Raw genomic sequence first — 15,423 nt, forward strand, 5'->3', positions numbered from 1 at the left:
TCCCTTTGCGTTCTCTAATTCGTCGTCACCACGACTTACCCGATCGAGACAGGATTGTGATCTCCTTAGTTAGGGTCGTATCCCAATGAACCATTACCCCCGCCACCCTGACAAAACTCCATGGACCCTGTCAGCTTACGGCTTGCATTCAAACCTCGTTTTATCCATCCACACACCGCAGTCCGCCCTCGACACCACCACGGGTGCTCAAAGCAGCGACCAGCATCATGTTTGCCGCGCAGTCCTCGTCCCCATCGGCGGGGAGGATTCTCCCGCCTGCACCGCCGTCAATCATGACGACGACGACGTCGTCGTCGTCGTCGTCCGCATCCGCGTCCGCGTCCCAGCATCTCAGCGTGTCGAGCGCGGCGCGCGGGCAGCACTCTCAGTCCTCCAACACATCCATCTCGGGGCCGCCGCCGCCGCAGCAGCAGCAACTGGTCCACAACATAGCGCAGCATGCCTCAACCGCCCTCGCACCATCGGCCTCACCACCCCCACTACACCAGACCCTCCCCAGCGAGGACCAGGAGCGCAACATTTCGGAAGCGCGAGCGGCCGTCGTCGCATCCATCGGGAACATGCTCGACGGCGAGCTGCAGACGCGTGCCCGCATGCTGCACTCCAACGCCGCGGCGCTGGACAAGCAGGAGAGGGACGTCGTCAGGGCCACAGACGCGTTGCGTAAAGAGAATGACAAGCTGGCGCGGTTCGCTGGGGACGCGGCACGGCGGGTCAAGGAGCTGGGTAACGTGCAGAACTGGGCCGAGGTACTGGAAAGGGACTTCCTGGTGCTTGAGGAGACGCTTCGGTTGGTGCGGGAGGGGAGCTGCGGGAGCGAGTGTGAGAGCTGTGGGAGCGGGAGCTGGAGCGGGAGCGGGAGCTGGAGTGGGAGCGAGGCTGGTGATGGAGAGGGGGATGTACGAATGGGGAATGATGGTAGTAAGGGGCCGAAAAAAGGGAAGATGAAGTTGGGTCAGGATGGGGTTGATGCCGGGTCGATGGAGGTTGATGGGGGCCATGAGGACTGCTTAGAGAGCCAGAGTTTGACCGAGGCTGAGTCGGTCAACGGCACGGAGGGGGGCCGGACGAAAGGGTCCGAGACGACGTCGATTTCGACCTTGTGAATCACGAACAACTGACGCCAAGACACCATACGATACCTCTTAACGACTGGACGACAATGACGACATTTCACGACTGAGATTGGACTTGCGCAGCGACAATGATTGCTATGCTTTGGGCTTTTGATCCTTCTCTTATTACGCCTTTCCGTACTGAAGACCTTCCAAGTTTTCCTCAACACATTTTCCACGACCCCATTCGCCAAGATATCCCTCGTGAGCATTAAGCAACCCGAACGATTAAGCCCCAGGTGTAAACCAGTTCAGTCCAGTCTAAAGTGAGTGAAGTGCTCTGTCTGCGCGAGCGCATCTAGAAGATACCGGGCAGCAGAACAAACTTCTTCTTCTTGTACGTCTCGGGGAACTCCTTGCGGTAGGCGCGTTCCTTACCCTTGGCCCACTGGGCCATCTGAGCGGCGCCGATAGCGATGAAAACGGCCACGGCCCAGCTACGGCTCGTGATGATGACGCCGATCCATGAGATAATCTCGAACATATAGTTGGGGCATGTGACGAGAGAAAAGCCGTATCCGCGGGGAATCTGGCGTTCCGTGCCGCCGTGGGAGCGCAGGCTAGCGAGGTTGAGGTGAACAATGGCGTTGGACGCCTCGCCGAAAAGAAAGATGATGGTACCGAGAACATCAACGGCGTCGTTGCGGGCGAGGGCCGTGGGCGAGCTGGGGGAGTAGACGTGCCAGGCGCTGAGGAGACCGGCAAAGGCCCAATAAAAGAAGGAGTTCTTGAAGATGTTGCGCAGAGGCATCGTGTTGGCCGAGAACTTGTGCACGAAGAGCGTCTCATACTCGCGCTTGAGGAAGTGACCGAGGAACATGGCGAGAGTAAGGAGCTGGGTCGGTGAGAGGGCCTTTGTAGCACCGGGACCCGAGTAAATGTAGGGGCGTAGGCTGACGACGGCGAGGTGGATGAGGATGGGACCGAGGTACTCGATCACGAAGACGGTGCTCCATGCCAGTTGGGGACCTGCATTGTGGTGTTAGTCGGGAGCTTTCCTCCTTATCGAATGGCGGCCATTCAGGTCTTAGGGGGTTACAACGCACCGAGGTCCTTGACCAGCACGTGGCCAGCGGACATGACGGCCGGCTCAGAGCTGATCTGTGCCTTGCGGTTCTTCAGCGTCTTCTGGGTCGAGGGGTCGAACAGACCGACGCGGTTGAAGTCGCTGAAGCCAGCCTTACGGGCGACGATATGCTTGACCTCTTCGACGGTAGCATCGGCGGGGACCTCGATGGTCTCAGGAAGCTTCTTTATCGGCTGCTTCGGCGCTGTTGGCACGTGTGTAAGTAGACTTCCCCCAGAATCTGTAACTGCCAATGGTTGCTTACAGCGGTTGCTCAGCTTGAGCGTGATTTTGGCGGCCATTCTCGCTTGATTGCCTGTACCAAGTCCAACTTGAGTGTCCGGTGTAAAAGTCGAGCTGCGTTGGTGAAGGGGCGGGTTGGGTCGTACTTGGCCGTTTCCAAGGAGCTTGACGGAAGGGCTTTAACGTGCTGGGTTTTGGAAATGTTGTTGAGAAGCTACTGCACGGCCGCTGGCTGTGCCTCGGACAATGTGGGGTCTGACACGCATTGGCATATTGACGATTCATAGATGCATATTCTCTCTTTTATGCATTAATCTGTGTTGAGTCCCTTATCCAGCTCAGGCGACTAACATCATCTCTCATCAGTCTCATCGAGAACCACGACGTCGACGGTCCCATATCTCTTGGAATTGTTTCTTCAACCGTAAAGATCTGATTTCACCGTATTTTAAAGTGTTCAGAGTCTTTCGCGAGTTTGATTTCTAGTCCCCACCTTGAGACTGCCAGAAGGGTTCCAGGTCATACGGTACGTGGGCAGCGCACATGACATGGACTCCAAGGTTGCTGTTGCCTGGAGTACTTCGATTCATGTGACCAGGGCTTTAAACAATTCCATACTTGTGAAAGAGGTTGAGAAAAATACTCTGGGCTGTGTGGACATGTCTCTTGGTCAGTTGTAGGCAGTGAGGGTTTGCTGTCTCTAAACTGTCAGCCAGTGCTGGCTCGTCAGGTCACTTGAGGTTACAGCACCAACAATTCAGAAATACCAAGTATTTCATATTCAATACCTGGACCACTTCCAACATAATTAACAGCAAAGTCCTGACAAGCAGTGAGAAGGCAACTTTTGTGGCATTGAGTAATAAGGAACTCGCAACACAATGTTTGGACTTTTCAAAATCTCCTATGGCCAAATTTGCGTATTTTGTTTGAATTCAGAGACACTTTCGTGTCCCAAGCATCTGTGGAAATTATCAAATGATCTCACGGCTTCGAGAAGTCACCAGAGCGCCGTCCTGACACTCTAGAACAAGCTTCGTTCTCTCGTTCTTGGTTCCCATAATTCTCATCCGAATAAACAAGCAACTGTCTTTGTTCAGGGATGTGTTTTCGAACCCTAGAGAAGATCTGTCTTTCTCCGATTCTCCTAGACTTAGTTACCTATTCTTCGCGAGCCATCCAGACATTCTTTTGACCTCCCTTGAATTTTCTTGATGACAACAATACGCAGTTGCTGGAACCATTTAGCCAAATCTTCAGCATTTCGAATTGCAGCCAAAAAGAAGATTGGGTAGATTGGCTTCCACCTACCAATCGACATTCTTCTGCACTGCGGTTCAACCTTTTGTAAGTGCAAGGCTACCTCGAAAGCTTATGCTTTTTTCTATCCGCAAAGCAAGGCTGCCACTGGCGAGGAGTGCCTTGAAGAAGTACCTGCCTCGGTCGCCACTGGCTTTCACCCCGTCGCCTTCCTCCATTTCCTCACCATCATCGTTTTCCTTCGTTGTCCCACTGAATCACTCGGTGCAAGAGGAGGCTTTCCATCACCACCTGCGTGGGCCAAGGGAGTGCACATCTTCCAACCACTCCATCCTACCAGCACAACCACATGGTTACTCCTATCTTACCAAGGTTGGAGGCAACAAGCCGCTCCTCGATTCGTTACCATCCTTAGCAGAAAATATGGTTGGCATACAGCATAGCCCTCGCCCAGCCAAGACCAGCCCTTCTCTGTTTTCCGATTTTCTTAGCAAGGACATTACCACCGAATCCGTCCCAGGACGCACTCGCCATTTCGGATTGATAAAACCGCCATCGAATGCTACCGGCATCATACCTTCCGATACTCAGATGTTGGGCCTGCAACAACGGCCCTACTGGGCACTGCAGCGCCATGGAAGCGACGCCCCAACGCCCCCATCGTCCACATCGACCACAGCCGACCCCTCGGCAGCAAGGTCACAGTCCGGCTTCGACGGCTACACAGATGTTTGCCATAACCAAGGTCAGCCTTCATCAAGATATCTACCACCTGGTGTACCGACAGGCCCCGCAGCAGATCGGAAGCGACATAACCAACCTGGTCACATCCCCGGCAACCTTGGCACCGGAGACAATAGACCCCCTCTGAATGCACCGACTGGCCCGGCAGCGCAGCGAAAACAAGTACTAAGACTAATCCCAACGCAAGGCTCGCAACAGTTGACAAGACCGGCCGAGTCTGCCTCATGGTCCCAGTCACTGACTTGGCAAAGCGACCAGGCACGAGCTCGTGAATCCTTCAGAAAGATGTCGGCCGAAATGAGACATCTTGGTATCGATCAATCGCCAGCGGCCCCAAAGGATTTCAACGAATACCTGACCACCAGAATGCATAACGTGCAACGCGGTCTCGCTCTACAGAAGAGACAGCAACAGAGGGCTGATGAGCAACAGCGTCATCCCAAGACGGAGGAAGAGCATGATCCTACTCAGTCACCCAGACCCGAGGCCACCTTACACCACAGTCTTACCTCGGACAAGCTATCTCCGTTGTTTGGCGCAGATTTGTGCTGGAACGCGCATTACACGAGAATGGACACGGTACCACACAGCGAGCGCGTCGAATGGCCGCCACTGTCAGCTTTTAAGGAAGCTGGCCGCCGAATCGGACCGGACGATACAGGCCGATTCCTACCTCTCCCTAGGCAGAATCATACCCGAGAACCGGTACGAGTGATTGAAGGCGATTGCGCAAATGACGAAAGAGACACGGTGGACTACCGTCAAAAGGTCATCAAGCTGGACAGGCTCAGTCTTTCTCCGCCGCAGTCTTTGCTAGAGCTTGATACAAGTATTACTTGCGATGTCGACGTCGAGTGTCTCCCCGTTTGGACCCGCGAAATAATCGACGAAATAGTGCTGGATGAGAAAGATGACATGGCCACGACTCAAGAAGGAGATGGGAACAAGGAAAAGAAGTGCGACGTGGAGCAAGAGAGGAAGTGATGACTATTTGAGGAAAGCGTCGGCAAAAAGGAGGAGATGGCGAAGGAGACAACCTTATGAGGTGTTGAATCTTGGATCAAGACCCGAGACGAGCACTTGCAAGCCAACATTGGAAAGGCGGGAAGTTGGGCGTCTGGTTCTTCGTCTCAGCAAGGCCCTTTGTGTCCACGGAAGGGATATGGGATAACATTCAAGGGGTTTATTATTCATCAACTGCAGAGGTAGTATGGCTTCTGGTCAGCTGAACGGCTTGGACGAGTAGGATATTCAGATTACTTCACTATGCCACAAGCCGGCATACTCCAGAGCGAGCAAGGGAGGGACACAGGATAGACAGTCTCTCAGGAAACTTGGGAGAGGTTAGGCAAGAGGTTGGAGAGGCAACAAAGTAAAGTTACTTGCAGCCCAATGGCAGGAAGTACTCATGGAATGCTCTCTCAAATGTGGTTGTGCAGAGATGCACTCTCCCCCCGTCCCTGAAAAATAAGAATAAAAATAAAACCAGATGTTTATAAAAGCGTAGCAACTTGTTAGTGGGAGACCGTATGGTAACACCTGGAAAATCGCCTAGCAGGACAATGCACAACCCAAAGAGCCCAGCTTTACACAAGTAGAGGTAAGCTGCCAGTGGTAGAAACAAAAGGGGATGATGATTGCTCTGCTTTTCACTTTGCCCAGTTCAACAAAGGCGGCAGTGAGAGTGAAGGTGGTTTGGACCATACAGAAAGATTCTCAGCTTGTGTGTGTTGATGTAGCGCTTGCCTAAACGTGCTGGCGCTGGAAAGAAGAGAAGCTCTGTCCTCTGTTGTGTTGCGTGTGTGAGTCGTGCGTGACAAGCTCAGAAGGCGCACCCTTGTTCCAGCCGAGGTTTAGCCACCCAAGCTCACCTAGGTAGGCAGGCCAAATGAACGAGAAAAAGGTGGAGGGCTCCAGCCAAATGCAGCCTGGGAGTGGGGCATTTCAGCCTTTCGCTTTCCTGTTGCTGTCCTTCCACCTCCACCATCCAGGGCCCCCATTGTTAAACCTTTCCTCCACACAAATACCTTACGTGTGCTCCCTCTCCTCTCTCCTCACCACCGCGTCGCCCAACCACCCCGATTCCATCATATTTCTCTCCTGTGTCCTCCAACCCGGCATTGTATTTACTTTTCTCCTGGAGCGCATTGGTCTGCGGCTTGGACCTGACTTTCTTTCTTTTCATTCTTCCAACAGTCGCAAAAAACTCAGCTTGGTTGCGTGTTTTACGCAGCCCCCCCCATTCGAGATGTCAGAATTCTTAGGGTACGAAGACCTGGATGGACCCTCTCTGCGCAATCTCGCTCGAACATCCTTGCTGACCACAGACCTATATAGATCCCGCATCTCTCTCATCTCCAAGAGCGACATTCGGTAAGGACTTGGAGGACTCTTGGTTGCTCCCCCAGTCCCCTTGCTCATCTCATCGCCTCCTAGATATGTCGGCGTTCTCCACGAGATCAACTCTGACGAGTCGACCGTCTCACTCGAGAATGTTCGCTCTTTCGGTACAGAAGGTCGAAGGAACAGACCCGAAGAAGAGATAGCACCCTCCGACCAGGTTTACGACTACATCATCTTCCGCGGCAGCGATGTCAAGGACCTGAGGATCGAGGACCACCCGGGCATCAAGGAGAACAAGCCTCCTGCGATGCCCGAGGACCCGGCCATCGTCAACGTGAGTGCCGTCATTCCTCTACCCACACCACCACTTCTTATCAATGCCTACCATGATGAAATACTGCGGATGTAAAATTTATCGTCTTTGTCGGAAAAGCGCAACTTACACGATGTCGAAATTTTCCGTTGCCTTCCTTCTGAATCGAGGCTTCAAATTTTCTTGAAGATCAGTGGACACGTTGGACCGGAACATGGCTAATCATGTCGCACAATATAGGCCCGCCCTCGTCCTGGTCAGGGACCCAACAATCAGCCGCCTCCGGCACCTGGCTTCGGCCAGCCTCCCTTCCAGAACAACTTCTACCCTCCTCCGGGTCCGTGGGGCCCTGCTCCTGGCCGCGGCGGTCCTGGTGGTCCTGGTGGTCCTGGTGGTCCTGGTGGCCCTCCTGGTGCTGGAATGGGTGGCATGCCGTACCCTCCTCCTCCCGGATGGTTCCCCCCCGGTCCTCCTGGCCAAGGCTTTCCTCCTGGCCCCGATCAGTGGAACAACTACAACAACTACCCTCCAGGACCTCGTGGGCCTCCTGGCCCCCCTGGACCTCTGGGCCCCGGTGGTGCACCCGGCCAGGCTCCGGAGAACCGCGGCACCCCCGGTCCCCAAGATGTGAAGCCTCCGCCGGTTGGCCCTGCTGGTGACAAGCAGAAGCCTGCCACCCCGGCCGCCCAGGGCGCTCAGAGCGAGCCCAAGCCAGCTCCCCCTCCTGGCTTCCAGCAAGCACCTGCACCGACGCCTCCTGTCGAGTCGAAGCCTTCTGCTGCAGAAGTCAAAGCCACCGCCGCTTCCTTGAACACAACCGGCCCCTCGAAGCCTGTCGAGCTTCCTGTACCCACGGGTCCGAAGATCGCTGCTCGTGTTCAACCGGCCGTTCCTCTGGCTGGATCGATGCCCAAGGCATTCCCCGTTCCCATCAATGACAGTAACGCCACCCAAGCCGTGCCCAAGTCTGCCGCCGGCCCGACTGCTGCCAGTGTACGGGATGCGACTGAGGCCGCGAAGGCAGCCGTTGCTCTGGCCATGGCTAATATGAACGCCGGCAACGCGACTGTTCCTACTGCGCCCCAGGGCAACGGCAACGCGATGGACAACTTGACAAAGAAGGTCAACGAGATGAGGGTTAACGCTGCCCGGACCACTCAGCCCGGAGGTGGTCGTGGCCGAGGCCGTGGCGGTAGACAAGGTCAGACCAAGGTTGACGTCCCTGACGCGGACTTTGATTTCGCCCAGGCCAACGCGAAGTTCAACAAGGACGACTTGGTCAAGGAAGCTATCGCAGGCTCGCCTTTGGGCGAGACTCCCAACAACGGTCCTGTCGTCGAAACCCCTGTTCCCGAAGTGACTGGCGCAAACCCCCCCGTCGCCTACAACAAGACGCGGTCGTTCTTTGACAACATCTCGAGTGAAGCCAAGGACCGTGCAGACAATAACGGCCAGAAGCCTGGTGGTCGCGAATGGCGTGGCGAAGAGCAGCGCAAGAACATGGAGACCTTCGGTCAAGGCAGTGTCGATGGCGGCTACCGGGGTTACCGAGGCAGAGGTCGCGGCCGAGGTCGAGGAGGCTATGGTGGTCGCGGCGGACGAGGCGGCGGATTCCGAGGCCGCGGTGGCCAAGGCGCCGCCGCGTCCCCGGCCGCAAATTAGAGCCACACTGCACATCGAGCCTCCTTGGTCAGTGTCGCTGCCGCAAGCGACTCTGGGATGAGATTTCATAATCTGGGTTACCCAAAGGCTCAGGATCTTGATGGATCCAACTCAACACTTTTCACTGGGGACGCGTCTCTGAAAGGAAACACTTTCAGGCAAGACTTTGTATGATGTATTATCACTCCCTCGACTCTCGATTTTCTCGGATTCCATTGACGACGGACGGAACATTGGGCTGAAAAGCCCCTCGAGTTGGTTTGGCCAGAAGGGCAGGAATCATGGGGATTGCTATTTTGACACGCATGGGATCGTAAGGAGTTTGGCAGTGATGGGCCACAAGCAATGGGAGCTGTGGTCTCATGGTTGCTCAGTGACAACACATGGATTTCAGGCATGGGTAGCAAGCATTGAGTTCTTGCTTACTTGTTGGACTGGGTAGACAGACCAGAGCAACACGACTTGACGGCAGAGAAATGGTCATTGCCTTGCAGTTGACAGGAGGGATGGATGCAATGAGGAGCGTGAATTCATCCATGCCAAACGAAATGAGGAAACGAGAAAGGAGGTTTTTTTTTTTTTTTGGTGGTGGTGGCGGTGGAAGAATCCCAAAACCAGGTGAAAAGGACAAGAACAATGTTGAGTTCTTGCCTGCAGACCAATACATCTTCGCCAGCCACCATATGAGCATTTGTGTCCCTAAGCTGAAGTGAACTAAGTGAGTGTATGATGCATAGCTATGTGGACTCAAGGAAATCGCAATAGACCTGAAATACCCTCACTTCTTTACATCAAGAAGGAAGGCCCCTTTATCAGTGACGGACTTGTGTGTGAATTTGCTGCTGCTGTGCTGAGCACCTAGCTTAGCTGCAAAGGCTTTGATGAAAGGTTATGTGGGTTGAGGATTGAGAGCTGTGAAATACCTGCCCCGCCAAACCCCGCCACACGTCATGCCGGCATCTTTCCGGCGTGACGCATCACTGCCGACTTCCCACTGACAAGGCACTTAAATTCCAGCAACGAAAAAGGAGAAGAAAAAAAAACCACTCTGCGGATTCTTCTTCACGCTCCGGAAATATTCCCACCGGATTGATTTCACAGTGGTTTGGAACCGACACACTTCACCATGTCTAGCCGCCAGCTCCGTAAGCTGCAAAAACAGAGGGAGCTAGAGAAGCTTCAAGAGGCCAAATCGGCCGCAGAGGAGTCCAGCGACGACGAGCCCGAACCTGTACCCATGAAACCTCGACAGAGTCTATTCGCAGCGTTAAGTGGTGCTGACGACAACAACGATGACGAAGAATCGGACGACGCGCAAGATGCAGCCCTACCAGAATCCGAACCTGAGATAGCGCCTCAGCCTGCGAAGAAGAAGAACAAGAAAAAGAAGAAGGCGAAGAAGGCTGCGAAGCTGGACGAATCCGCAAAGAACACCGAGGACAAGGAAGATGAGATTGATCGGGCCCTTAAGGAGCTCAGCATTGCGCGCAATGCCGGCTCGGCCGCCTCCGACAACCTCGCGCAACGAAGCCGCGACGTCGACGAACTCCTCCAAATCAACACCCAATACCTCCGGGCGATCAACGAGATGCGCGCTCTGTTTGGAAAGGATGCCATTCAGGCTGCTCAAGAGGAAGAACGGGCCGAGCTGGAGGCTGCGCGCCGGGCTCAAAGGGGCCCTAATCAACACGTCGACCTGGAGACGGCACTTCGAGGGGACCCGCGTAAGAAACTCCCCGAGATATCGCTGCGACGCAACGTCTTCATCCAAGGCAAAGACACGTGGCCACGCGCTACTGCGGCGGGGCTGGTCATGAAGGAGATCCGAAAAGGCTCGGATGGCCTTACCGAGTTTGCTTTCGTGCACGAGCAGACCTACGACAACGTCCAGATCATGTTCTTCAGCTGCGTCCAGCTCGGCGACCCCATGCAGATGGTTCAGCTTCTGATGCGCTTCCCCTACCACGTCTCGACCTTGCTCCAGGTTAGCAAGGTCGCCATCCAGGACCAAAACCAGGCCCTGGCTGCGGACCTTTGCGAGCGAGCACTGTTCACTTTTGGTCGGGCTACGACATCTGCCTTCAGACAAAAGCTGGAGCAGGGCAAGGCCCGGCTCGACTTCCGCCGCCCGGAAAACCGCGAACTATGGCTCGCCGGGTACACATACCTTAAGAGCCTGATTCGCAAGGGCACTTACAGGACTGCACTGGAGTGGGCGAAGCTGCTCTTCAGCCTGAACCCTAACGATCCTTACGGGATGAAGTACTTCATCCACACACTGGCCATCCGCGCACGCCAAGCGCAGTGGCTCATTGATTTCATGACCACGCACGAGTTTGTGTCGGACGAGACAGACGACACGTATCTCAAGCAGACGCTCGTTCTCGCGAAGCTGCAGGTGGGCGACACTGACGGAGCAAAGGTTGCCGCCGTGGCGGGCATGGAGCGGTTGCCGTGGCTCTACTGTGCCCTCTTTCAGGCGTTGAACGTGGAAGCGCCGCCTCCCTTGTGGGGTGTACGACCTGACACCAACGAGCGCGAGTTCTGGACGAATCTCTACATCCACCAAGCCAAGGATATCTGGAACAACACGCAGGCCATTGACCTGCTCAAGGAAGCTGTCAAGATGGCGCAGAAGCCCAGCCAGGCCCTCCCGGAAGATATGCCGGCAGACAATCGCACAGCCAGGTGGACTTGGTTGGAAGACACTCCAAGTCTGCTAAGCGGCATTCCAAGAGCGATGCTCGCGCGGGAACCCAACTACGCTTTTGACCCTCTCCCACCGCCAAAGGAAGAGAACATCTTTACGAGCCAGGGCGTCCAGATGCCCTGGCGGCAAGGCGGCGAGCATGGTGAAGATGGAATGTTTGCTCAAGAGCGCGCGCTCATGAACCTGCTCCGGAGACAGCAAGAGAGAGCCGCGGCGAGAGGTGGGGCGGGAGCAGGAGCCGGGGGTGCCGCGGACATGGGCGCAATGGGAGGGGCGGGTGCCATGGGTGCCATGATGGGTGCATTCCCGGAGGATGACGACGAAGGAGACGACTTTGGGGACGCGTGGGAGGGCGCATTCAGCGACGGGGACGATGATGGGCTTGAGGGCGACGGACGTCAGCTCCCCTCGGCTGGCGTGGTCCAGCGGCTGGCGGATATGCTAGCGTCTATGATACCTGGCGGATGGCCGGCGGAGCCGACTGGCGAGAGCGACGAGCACTCGAACGCGGGAGACGATGAGATGCCTAGCCTGGTTGACGCTGACGAGGACATTGGTGATGGCGAGGCACGACAGCAGCGTGGCGGGCACCAGCCGCAGTAGATAGATCTGAGGGTTTTCAACGACATGCATATATATATATGTATGTTGCTGCACCGTTTCAAGGTATTCGTTCGTGAACGTGGGGGCATTCATCAGACTCCCTGAAGTTACAAGAAGACTGATTGATGACTATGCGATTTCACCTGGATCTCGAAATGCGTAATGTACGTTTACTAAATGCCTGACATCCAGATGTGCAAGCTCAAACAGACCCTGGACCCTGGGCAACAGGCGGGTTCAACCGCACGTAGCAATCAATAACCATGGTCCAAATCAGACAACGCAGCTAAAGCTTGGAAAAGTACTCTGTACAGCGAGAGGTGACGTTGATCTCGGGTTCGGGTAGTCTCCTGTCTAGGGCATGGCGTCCAAGAGCCTCTAAATGAAATGTGCTCACCAGTACGGCACGACTGGGTCCGTTTCAGGGGATTCAGGAAGTGAGAGAGTAGAGCCAGAGGAGACAGGTACAAAGTGGACATGTGAGGCGCTCGGGCCAGTTTGAAATTTGCGGAACGTCGAGAAGTACAGATATGTTGAGGACAAATGAAGCAAGGGAAAAGAAACACAGAACAAACAAACGGAAAAGGGAGGGAAAGAGGGGGGGGGGAAGAAAGACATTGGACAATTAAAAGGAAATAGACAAAAAGTATTCCGAAACCGAGAATCGAACTCGGGGCTATGCCTAACCTCTCAAAGAGATGAGAGGGCATCATGTTGGCCACTACACCATATCGGATGTTGTTGCTGAGAAGCAGTCGATACAAGCCTATGATGCTTAGTTTGCATCGGCATTTTCGGTCGACCAATCATAGGAGCGGTGATCTGCCACCCAATGGTCCCATTTATCAGCTAACTTTGTCAGCAGCACATTGCAAGCCAGCTAGCTGTATCTTTAGCACCGCCAGCATCGCCTTCATAATCGCTAGCACCCTGTGACGCCCGTAATGACTAAATCGTTGTCCGCCTGCCTGCTGCAAACTGCCAAAGCAGCAGCACCCTGATTATTGCTCCTCGCAGCCTCTTTCACTCTTTACCTGTCTACCTGCTTACATTACCTAGTAAAGATGGTCTGTGTCCCCTGCGCATCTGCGGTACATGTACTAACTGACCGTGCCCTTCGAGTCCATCCTTGGTCTCCTTCTCCGCCAGGTTTTCAGGAGGTGAGCTCAGGGAAGGGTGTTCAGGTGAGCAAGTTTCAGAAACGAGACCCCCGGAGGAATGGCGGCCGATTGGGCGCTACTTTGATTGAATGGCTTAGCGAAAAGGAGCTCTTGCGCCATCCGTGGCCGGAGCGCTGTGATTACCTATCCCATGGGCACCTGAATTAATAATGGGCGTGTCAGTGTCTGTCTGTTTGGGACAGATAAATAACCAACTCCCGAGCTCGTCTCCTCAGACCGCTTACTCCATCACTGCTTTCCCATTCAAGATACCCCTTTCCTGCCTACTTTCCGTTCGACTAATACCGTGATTCGCCTTTGCTGAACGACCAGGACCCTTCCATCTAAGTGGGACCTCGGGACAGAACATCGCTCTCGACTCTGTAGAAAAAACACACGCTGGAGCTCGCTGCCCCGCCTTTTATTGTTCTACCCCGCCAAAAACGCCATAACGCCAACTCTCCCAACTTCACACAAACCAATCTCAACGCCGACTTCCAAAGACACACAACACACACTGCCAAACATGTCTGAGCACACTTACAAGTTCAACGTCAGCATGAGCTGCGGCGGCTGCTCCGGTGCCGTCGACCGTGTCCTGAAGAAGCTTGACGGTACGTCAAAATCCCCCATCCTCTTCCCCCACCTTGTCGGTCTGTCTCCGCCGCGCCAACCCACCCTGCCGCTCCTGCGCCATAGGGAGGAGGAGCTGAACGGTAGTCGGGACGACCACAACCAAACGCTCCATGGACACCGTATACCAAAACTTGGGGGAGAACAGTTATTAACTCAACATGTTTGCGCAGGTGTCAAGTCCTACGAGGTCTCTCTCGAGAGCCAAACCGCCACTGTCGTCGCTGAGGAGAGCCTGCCGTACGAGAAGGTCCTCCAGACCATCGCCAAGACGGGCAAGAAGGTCAACTCTGGCAGCGCCGACGGCGTCGAGCAGAGCGTCGAGGTCACCGCATAAATTCGATACCAAACCAGTCGAACCGAACCGAACCGAGCCGGGCGTTAGGAGTCGAACGAACGAGAGCCCCCGAAAATTAAACATGCTTTGTTCGATCCGTTCTTGGGCGGGGAATTTCCAGTCTGCAGGGCATGCTTGGGACGTGTGTGCAATATACCTAGAGGACAACGCAACGCCTGGGGTCTCACTTTTTCGTACTTACAAAAGTCAATGAAAACAGAACAAGACGCACGCGAGGCTGCCGTCACCCATCTTTACTTGAGAGTACTTGATGTGGAAGACTTGAGCTGGGAATGCTCCACAAACCACTCCTGGCACACCAATCCATGTACTGAGGCGAATTCTGGTGATTTGTGCAATAAACATTACTATCGATGCAGAGGCTGCCTTGACTGGCTCGCAGTGTCAATGCGTCTGACTGTAACACAGTGTGCTGTCCGTTTATGAACGACAAACCAGGGACCTCATCTCCGACCTGAGGCAAGTTGCTTGACTGCCGGGATTCCGTATCGGTATACGATGTAGATTTCAGCCACTCTTATCTGGGCTATGTAATGGACCCCCTGCGCCCAAGAGCTGTGTACCGGGCTCGTCGGAGCCGACCCCGATGAAATCCCCTGCGTACCTGATTGTATCTTGCCTGTATTCGTCAATGGCAGTATCATGATACTCTGTCTTGATGTAAGCGGCATATTTTGAGAGCACCCCAGTATAATAAATTGACGACAGTGGTACTTCTTCGCTTGACCGTCGCATAAGAATCGGGCACAGGGCGTCCTTTTCTAGCCTGAAAAACGGCACGTAACGTACCCAGTGACTCTGTGAGGTCTATCAACCTTGAGACAAAGTGCCCGTCAATAAACACAACGTGTTGCAGATCGGCGTGGTCTGGAATTAGGGGCAATTGCCAGAAGCTTCGGCTAGGCTGCCCCTCGTTGCTGTGCCGCCTATGCAACATGGCCACGCAGTCGAGCAGCGGCGATGGGGTTGCTGTCCTCGCCGCCCGCCATTTCGTCCAAGCCGCGTCGGAGCACTTACATGGTAGGATCCCTCACCGCCGATCTTGATGCTTTGTCCAATAGCACCCGCGCGATCCAGCATGAGCCGGGAGGACACGTGAAATGGGTCACCCTGAAAGCGATGCAGGATGCCGGAAAGACGTCAAAGTGTCCAAAATGCCGGGGGCCGGTCCCAAGGGGTACCCACACACCCG

At 54.7% G+C, this 15,423-nt stretch overlaps 6 protein-coding genes across 6 annotated transcripts; 5 read left to right on the forward strand and 1 right to left on the reverse strand.

The window, feature by feature from the left end:
• Nucleotides 1-227: 227 nt before the first annotated feature.
• Nucleotides 228-1,127, forward strand: CH63R_10412 (uncharacterized protein; the record flags this gene model as incomplete). Its single annotated transcript, XM_018305386.1, has 1 exon — nucleotides 228-1,127. The coding sequence occupies one exon, from the start codon at nucleotides 228-230 to the stop codon at nucleotides 1,125-1,127; it is 900 nt and encodes a 299-aa protein (XP_018154810.1).
• A 307-nt stretch (nucleotides 1,128-1,434) lies between these two features.
• CH63R_10413 (3-oxo-5-alpha-steroid 4-dehydrogenase) lies at nucleotides 1,435-2,504 on the reverse strand (the record flags this gene model as incomplete). Its single annotated transcript, XM_018305387.1, has 3 exons — nucleotides 1,435-2,105; nucleotides 2,183-2,407; nucleotides 2,468-2,504. The coding sequence occupies 3 exons, from the start codon at nucleotides 2,502-2,504 to the stop codon at nucleotides 1,435-1,437; spliced, it is 933 nt and encodes a 310-aa protein (XP_018154811.1).
• Nucleotides 2,505-4,734: 2,230 nt separating this feature from the next.
• Nucleotides 4,735-5,433, forward strand: CH63R_10414 (G2 m phase checkpoint control protein; the record flags this gene model as incomplete). Its single annotated transcript, XM_018305388.1, has 1 exon — nucleotides 4,735-5,433. The coding sequence occupies one exon, from the start codon at nucleotides 4,735-4,737 to the stop codon at nucleotides 5,431-5,433; it is 699 nt and encodes a 232-aa protein (XP_018154812.1).
• A 1,264-nt stretch (nucleotides 5,434-6,697) lies between these two features.
• On the forward strand, nucleotides 6,698-8,767 carry CH63R_10415 (G2 m phase checkpoint control protein; the record flags this gene model as incomplete). The annotated part of the gene is made up of 3 exons (XM_018305389.1): nucleotides 6,698-6,822; nucleotides 6,886-7,126; nucleotides 7,346-8,767. The coding sequence occupies 3 exons, from the start codon at nucleotides 6,698-6,700 to the stop codon at nucleotides 8,765-8,767; spliced, it is 1,788 nt and encodes a 595-aa protein (XP_018154813.1).
• Nucleotides 8,768-9,893: 1,126 nt separating this feature from the next.
• Nucleotides 9,894-12,080, forward strand: CH63R_10416 (Nulp1-pending protein; the record flags this gene model as incomplete). The annotated part of the gene is made up of 1 exon (XM_018305390.1): nucleotides 9,894-12,080. One exon carries the CDS (start codon nucleotides 9,894-9,896, stop codon nucleotides 12,078-12,080), a length of 2,187 nt encoding a protein of 728 aa, XP_018154814.1.
• A 1,686-nt stretch (nucleotides 12,081-13,766) lies between these two features.
• On the forward strand, nucleotides 13,767-14,210 carry CH63R_10417 (Heavy-metal-associated domain-containing protein; the record flags this gene model as incomplete). The annotated part of the gene is made up of 2 exons (XM_018305391.1): nucleotides 13,767-13,854; nucleotides 14,047-14,210. 2 exons carry the CDS (start codon nucleotides 13,767-13,769, stop codon nucleotides 14,208-14,210), a joined length of 252 nt encoding a protein of 83 aa, XP_018154815.1.
• Nucleotides 14,211-15,423: the final 1,213 nt, after the last annotated feature.

Source organism: Colletotrichum higginsianum (assembly GCF_001672515.1).
Source record: "Colletotrichum higginsianum IMI 349063 chromosome 7 map unlocalized unitig_7, whole genome shotgun sequence".
Lineage (NCBI taxonomy): Eukaryota > Fungi > Ascomycota > Sordariomycetes > Glomerellales > Glomerellaceae > Colletotrichum > Colletotrichum higginsianum.